Raw genomic sequence first — 8,039 nt, forward strand, 5'->3', positions numbered from 1 at the left:
AACTCTTATATTGTTGGATTTTCACCCATTTTTCTCCCTAATTTGTGGGTCAGTGGGTCAAAACTGTTGATGAGTCTGAAGACCTGAGGATAGAAGCTGTCTCTCAGTCTAGAGGTCCTACATGTCACATTTCTGTACCTCCTGCCAGAGGACATGAGGATGAAATGACTGTGCTGGGGGTGGATGGAGTCTTTGATGATGATGCTGGCTCTTCTGTGGAATCTCTGGTGATAGATGTCCTGTAGAGATGGTAGTGGTGCCCTAACAATCTTCTCTGCAGTCTTTACAACTCTCTGCAGGTGTTTGCAATGCTTGGTGGAACTATTCCCATCCTACATTTTGATGCAGCTGGTCAAGCTTGTCAAGATTCAGCCCACTGATCTCCAAATACTTGGCAAATACTTTTCTGTTGTGTCATTTGGAAGCCAGTCAAATTACTTTTAGTATATCACTAGATAACAACTTTCACCAACCAACCAAAGCAGAAATTGTTTAAAGTAGGTCCACTGGTAGGTCCACCAAAATTCGCTTATCCTGACTGCTTGAGTATAATTTTCAGTGGCATCTCCAGTAGTAATTGTGTAAAATTAGGGCCTTTAAAGCTCAAGTCTGAAACATCTTACCCTCACACCCAGGTCCAGTCTAAATTCTGTAAGCTGATAAAGTAACTTTCATAAAGTCCAAGTCCTAGATCATCCTACTTGAAAGGCAGGAGGATGTAATTGAAGAATATTGAGGAAGTACCTATTTACCAAGTCTATTTCTTAATGTTTGAGTATGCAGTATTTCAGGTCAAAGTCTGACACTTATAATCTGACCAGGTTCAAGATATGAGTGTCCAAGTGATTAAAATCAAGACTTAAACCCAAATTAGGTCCCAGTACTCCATCTATTCTTTCTGTCTTACCTTAGCTCCTGGCTCTCCGACACCTTTCTGTCCTGGTGGTCCACGTTCTCCTGGTAGGCCACGGTCTCCCTGTGGAAAAAAAAACAACAACAAAAAACAGAACATAACCTCCATCTGGTGTTTCCATCAGGAACTGCACTGTTTCCATGTTTTATTGTATGTTGAATTTATATTTTGCACAAGGACTCTACCTTTTCACCAGCGATGCTTATCCCTGGGATCCCTCTGGGACCTGGAGGACCTATTGGACCCTGGGTTCCCTTCATGTGTCATGTTGTAGCATTGGCATAAAGATGAGGATATAACACAAGGCAGAAAATTAAATGGATACACTGTTTAATTACTTTTTTTAATTACCTGATTTAAAATGATACATCAATCTAGATTTTGAACAGACTGAGCATTTCTGTGGAAGAATTCTTATTATACACTCAAATTTGAAACCTTTTCTCCTTGAATTCCCAATCCAGGGGCCCCTATGGAACCAGGAGGCCCAGGAGGCCCAGGATTACCCTGTTGGATGCACAAATAAATAAGATGAAATATTTTATATCACTCTGAAGGAACAACCTAATTTTTATGATTGAGTTATACCTTTTCGCCCTTGAAGCCAAAACCTGGTGGTCCGCGTGCTCCAATGGAACCGTTGTAACCTCGATCCCCCTGAGATATAAATTGGCTTAGATTTTCAGCCTACACTAAGGCGCATAGACTAATCATCAGTACAGTGTAACACCATTTGGTATAAAAAATGCACCAGCTCTTTTAGGCAGCGCTATAAAGTATAAATGTTTCTCAATTTCACTGTAAGCGTTTATTCCCCCAGCACTAGTCATTGTGGTAGAATAAAAACTCAGAGACTGATGAGATATCATAAAGGTAGTACAATACAATGCCAAAACTATATTGTATATAAGTCTCTCACCTTTGGCCCTATTATCCCCTCTCCTGGGAAGCCAGGAACCCCTTGAAGCCCTCGAAGTCCTGGTGGTCCCTTCATTAACAAATGCACTCATTATTGCATTCCTGTTGATAGAATCATGTTAAGACATTTTTGGCACATTTTTGTGAGTACCCACTTACAATTTGGCCTGGTTCACCTGTTCCAACAGGACCTACAGGACCTGGTCTTCCCTGGTTTCCCTTGTCCCCCTAGAACCATTACATATCCACAGGTTAAACACAGGTAGCAGGACATTTAGCAGGTAATATCATTGTTTAATTGTTTGCTTTGCATAATTATGTTTGAAAGAAGTTGCACTTAGGGCGGCACGGTGGTGTAGTGGTTAGCGCTGTCGCCTCACAGCAAGAAGGTCCGGGTTCGAGCCCAGTGGCCGGCGAGGGCCTTTCTGTGTGGAGTTTGCATGTTCTCCCCGTGTCCGCGTGGGTTTCCTCCGGGTGCTCCGGTTTCCCCCACAGTCCAAAGACATGCAGGTTAGGTTAACTGGTGACTCTAAATTGAGCGTAGGTGTGAATGTGAGTGTGAATGGTTGTCTGTGTCTATGTGTCAGCCCTGTGATGACCTGGTGACTTGTCCAGGGTGTACCCCACCTTTCGCCCGTAGTCAGCTGGGATAGGCTCCAGCTTGCCTGCGACCCTGTAGAACAGGATAAAGCAGCTAGAGATAATGAGATGAGATGAGAAGTTGCACTTAAAAGTAAGACAGAATTAGGTGAATATATCAGCTTACAAAGTGCAATAATAAACTAGAATTGCCATTCTGCGGTTGTATACCTCCATGAACCTGTTCAGTTTCAAAATCCCTCATGGGGAAGCCATGGCCTAATGGTTACAGAAGCAGGTTTGGGACCAAAAGGTTGTTGGTTCGATTTCCTGGACCAGGAATGGCTGAAGTGCCCTTGAGCAAAGCACTTCAACTGCTCCCCAGGCTCCTCTGGGTTTGTTGTTTGTTGCTCTGGATAAGAGCATCTGCTAAATGCCTGTAATGTAAGGTGTTCCTGATATATCATGTTCACAAGAACTTGAGCTCACATTGAACTTGACCTTTGACCACCAAATTCTAATCTGTTCATCTTTGAGTCCGACTGAGCGTTTCTACCAAATTCGAACAAATTCCATTAAGGTGTTCTTGAGATATTGCGTGCATGAGAATGGCACAAATGAGGTCACAGTGACCTTGACGTTTGACCAACAAAATCTAATCAGTTCATATTTGAGTACAACTGAACATTTGTACCAAATTTGAAGGAACTCCCTCTAGGCGTTCTTAAGATGTTATGCTCATGAAAATGGGACGTTTAAGGTCACAGTGACCTTGATGTTTGATGACCAAAATCTAATCAGTTCATCATTGAGTCAAATTGAACGTTTGTACCAAATTTGAAGAAATTCCCTCGAGGCATTCTTGAGATATCACATTCACAAAACCAGACAGACATACATACGTCGTTGGCATGGAGGCATAAAAAGCTATGACTATAACCTCAGATAATCTTATAGAAACTGAATAAACATGAGATTCAGGCAGCAGAACTGCAGAATGGCCTTTTTATACCCAGTAAAAATGTGATGATATTTTCTTTTCAGGCCTAGGCTCTGTTCTAATCAGAGCAATCCCTTTCCTAAAGCATTTCAGTTCTTAAGTGAGTCTTAAGCTAAATCATGCGTTTAACTTCAGACCTTTAAGGTACACAGCAAATCACCTTAAGACCAGGAAATCCAATACCGATATCCCCTCGAGGTCCAGCTGCACCAGGATATCCACGATCTCCCTACATGCAGATTAAACATTAAAACTTGCAAATGAATTACATAGGATATAGCTAGTTAGCAGCTTAGTTGGTAGACACTGCTCATATTGTCGACCTGATTATGGAAACATCTTTTTCCTAATTAGGATGCTCTTAATTAGGCGTAAAGATTGAGAACTAAACAGGAGGCCAAAGCTACAGGTTGTTAATGTTAGCTAAAACTGCCACTGATCACTAATTTTCACCAGATGGTCTACATCTCATGCTAGGGCGGCATGGTGGTGTAGTGGTTAGCACTATCGCCTCATTGCAAGAAGGCTCTGGGTTTGAGCCCTTGTGGTTGACGGGGGCCTTTCTGTGTGTAGTTTGCATGTTCTCCCCATATCTGCGTGGGTTTCCTCCCACAGTCCAAAAACATGCAGTTAGGTTAACTGGCTACTCTAAATTGTTCATAGAGATTAATGTGTGTATGAATGGTTGTTTCCCAAGCCCAGAAATGGGAGGGTTGTGGCAAGAAGTGCATCTGGTGTAAAACAATGCTCCAGTTAATATGACATGGATCAATGGGGTCTACATGGACCCCAACCTAGCAACAGTGCTGGACAAGGAAGAAGGTCTGCATATCATACTAATTTGATCAAATGTTTCATAAAATGTCTTCAGTATAGTTATAAAACTGCACATAGTTTAGAAATGTCTATATATGGGTCTTTATATAACTTTACGACTAGACTTATTCTATTTTTCCATCATTGTGGGCAGATCTGGCACGGCTGTAAGTCCGAAGGATCAGGTGCCATGAACTGTCTGTTTCCTACAAATGTACTCTGTTGAACTTTACTGCGAATAAAGCTATCTTTCATTCATACTCGTATCGGAAAATGGTATGGAATTTTCTCAATGTGCTCTTTGTCTAACTGTGCTTAAACACCAGCATTGTATTTTTGGTACAGAAACCCCCTCAAAATGTCAACCATGGATAAAACACAGTGTAAAAGTAATAATGTCCGATTTTGTTACATGTTGCGCCAAAACAGCATTCTTTTCCATGTCAAAGGATTACAGTAAGCTGTTCTTACTTTGGGGCCTTGCTGTCCTTCAGGTCCTTCATCCCCTGGTGGCCCTTGAGGGCCCTGAATAAAACACAGACAAAAAGCACTGAGGCAAACAGTGAACTTTGTACTTTGTGATAATTTACTAGGGTACTGCTACATTTATTATCAGATTTTTCTGGATGCTTCTTTATAGATTATATGTGATTTTATATCTCATTGAACAATCAGTGTAACTATTAATAATTAAAGCATACAAAGGTGTTAAATAATAATTATCTCTAGTGTAAGAGGAATGAAACACTTGGGGAAGTGCTGTTATTGGAAATGATAGATTATTTTCCGATGTGTGTGTGTTGGTTAGTTATTAATAGTGATGCAGTGGGAACAAATAGAAATATTGAATTATACTGTATATAGTACTGTAATAGTTTATATAATACATAGGGTCTATAGAGAATCAATTGATATATTTAACAGTTATTCCATGAAATCGAGTCGTACATGAGCTGATAGCCGATGAGGCGCGTAGCACCAAGTTATCTATAAGCCGTGTACGACGAGATTGAGTGGAATAACTGTTTTATTCTATCCACATTCACTGGATTTTGAGAAACAGAGCATTTTTATTTTTTGCAAATTCGATAAATAAAAACTTTATACAAAACGTCAAACAAAATAATTTCCACTTAGAATGTAAACAAACCAGTGAAATGACAGGAGCAATTTGTGAAAAATGTGATAATAATAATAATAATAATAATAATAATTCTTGAAAAATAAAAAAAAGATACGTTCTTACTATCAAATACTTTTATTCTATATTTTGTTGCTTTTTTTGTATTTTTAGGGTTTTGTTTTCGAGTAGAGTTTTTACTTCGTCCTTGGTTGGTTCAATAACGCCGCCATTTTGTTTTTCTCTACTCATGGTACATGAGCTGATATCCTAGTAGTAGAGTAGCCAATCAGAGCACGCAATTGCTCATATCCAGTGAATGTGGATAAAATAATAGCGGAGCTTTAAGGCCCGCGTGAGCGGAGCTCCATACTTAAGACAATATGGTAACCCATCGAGTTGATTTTTCATGGACACACAGAGATCCCAGCCGTGTACGTATGTCCATCCCTGCCCCTCGTGATTCTGATTGGCTGTTTGATTTTGGCGGGAACTAGAAGCGCGAGCACGCCTACATAACTTATTTTTGTCTACAGATAATTTCATATTTATCAGGTTTTTCCACTGAGAACAACTCAAACAGCACAACAAAATAATAATCATTTTTACACACTTTAATACAAACTTTAAAAAGATGTCAGAACAAGTTCACCAAGGAGAGAAAGATGAAGTCAAAACCGGGAAGAGAAAGAGAGTTTTAACAGAGGAAGAAAAGGAAAGAAGTGGTGGAAGAGCGAGAGAAAGGCGAATAAATCTTTCACAAGAAAAGCGACAAGCTGAAAGGGAAAAGAAAACGTGTAAAAAATGATTTAATAGAAATGATGAGTTGTAGGAACTTAATTCTAAATAGTGATGTTGATTTTGAAATCACTGCAAAAAATTTCGGGATCTGACAAGTTGACCTGAATCCACTCAGTGTTTTCATGAATCGTCTATCTTATAGCAAAACATTTTGCTATAAATCCCTAAAGCACACTGTAGTTTATAGTAACAAAAAGAATATTATACATGTGAGTTTGGAGAAATGTATCTTCTCATGATAAAACTGAAATTGAAACACATCATAGTACGTCATCTGTTGCATGTTTGTTTTCATCTGAATGGAAGCTCCGCTATTAGGTAGTACCTAATTTTATATTAGTTATTAGTAGTGCTGTCAAGCGATTAAAATATTTAATCGCGATTAATGTCGCGACTGTCATAGTTAACTCACGATTAATCGCAATTTAATCGCACATTTTTGTCACATGAAAAACCATTGTAATTCTCTTATCAGCATAAAAAAGTGAATGGGCTTGCTCACCGTTCGAACTACGGGGGTACTTGGGGGATCCGAGATCCCCTGAAACAGACATGAGATCCCTTGAAAACATGATTTGGGAAATGTTGGGGGGGTCTCTAAAATATTTGCAAAATGATGTTTATTGACATAGCAATCGTGTGTAACGGGAAGCATTTGCATATCCGAAGTGAGCGCGCGATGGAGATCCGCGCTCTGAGACAAGCGCAAGCACCCCCCCCAAGGGAAAAAAGGGACCCCTGAAAATATCGGCATAGTTCGAACACTGGTTGTACCAATGTTTGTTTGGTTTTTTTATTGCAGAGCATAACACGTCTTGTCACAGCCACTGCAAAGTGGGGCTGGAGCCGCCGATGGGAAAACGAAACCTAAGCCGAGCACCGTGGGGGAGGGCAGAGGACTCTGGCTGTGCGGGGCGTGGCATCATGTCACACAGCGTTAATCTCGCGATAAAAAAATTATCGCCGTTAAAATTGAGTCAAGTTAACGCGTTAATAACGCGACATTTTTGACAGCACTAGTTATTAGTATAAATACACAGATGATTATAGAAAATCATGCACACTGATTAGTACAGGTAATCGTATCGGGCCGAGTAAAATTAAGGATTAAGTTCATGAGTGATTTCAAACACTTTGAAATCACGAGTGAAATTGATCCTTAATTTTACGAGGAGCCATACGATTACTTGTTTATAATATATAGGGCCAAATTCATACTTTGGAAGCCATTCAAGTTCACAACATTTGTCATTCACATTTTCAGAACCAATCAGGGCACGCGACTATCTTGTACGTTTGAATCAGTTTCTAAAGCATTCCTTGTTTTCGCAAATCTCTCGCTTTTCTCTCGAGGACTTTTCGTGATTGTTGAAAAGTAACATCTTTCAGGATCGATCCCCGATATTTCTCTTGTCTCAGATGCCGATCCAATGCTGCGTGCATTACTTTAAGAGAGTCTGGTTCGTAGTTTTCCCCATTTTCTTTCCTCACTTCTGCATAAAACTGCGATAGCACCTTGTCTAACTCACAGCATTCATACGCCACTAGAGAGTCGTTTATCTGTCTTTCTGCGGCCCATTTCTTAAACACGGAAAGCCAAAAATTCGTACTTTTTTTGGTATTTTCATTTTCACTTGCAGCTTTCAATTGGCTTATCATTTCTTTGTCAAATATAGCGAAACGCGGCATTGCAGAGTCAGCCATTTTGTTGACAAAATTTGCTAATTTTTGTAACCAGAACCAAGCAACGAACTAGCCAATAGCATTTCAGAAATACGGCCCCATGTTAAGGAAAAAAGTCCTCCTTGATTGACCAATCAGAATTGAGTAAATTGGCCCTATGTATTATAAGTCGAGAAATTCAAACTATTTCTCGATAATCACCTCAAGTG

General features: G+C 39.9%; 1 protein-coding gene across 1 annotated transcript in view; it reads right to left on the minus strand.

The window, feature by feature from the left end:
- col28a1b (collagen, type XXVIII, alpha 1b) overlaps nt 1-8,039 on the minus strand; it is a 43,093-nt gene that overhangs the window by 19,628 nt on the left and 15,426 nt on the right. Inside the window, exons 11-18 of the mRNA XM_060900981.1 lie at nt 4,698-4,751; nt 3,571-3,639; nt 1,991-2,059; nt 1,833-1,901; nt 1,502-1,570; nt 1,352-1,420; nt 1,099-1,167; nt 908-976 (exon numbers count right to left, since the gene is read on the minus strand). Of these exons, the coding sequence (XP_060756964.1) occupies nt 908-976; nt 1,099-1,167; nt 1,352-1,420; nt 1,502-1,570; nt 1,833-1,901; nt 1,991-2,059; nt 3,571-3,639; nt 4,698-4,751 (537 nt within the window). The remainder of the gene's footprint in view (nt 1-907; nt 977-1,098; nt 1,168-1,351; nt 1,421-1,501; nt 1,571-1,832; nt 1,902-1,990; nt 2,060-3,570; nt 3,640-4,697; nt 4,752-8,039) is intronic.

Source organism: Neoarius graeffei, chromosome 19 (genome assembly GCF_027579695.1).
Source record: "Neoarius graeffei isolate fNeoGra1 chromosome 19, fNeoGra1.pri, whole genome shotgun sequence".
NCBI lineage: Eukaryota > Metazoa > Chordata > Actinopteri > Siluriformes > Ariidae > Neoarius > Neoarius graeffei.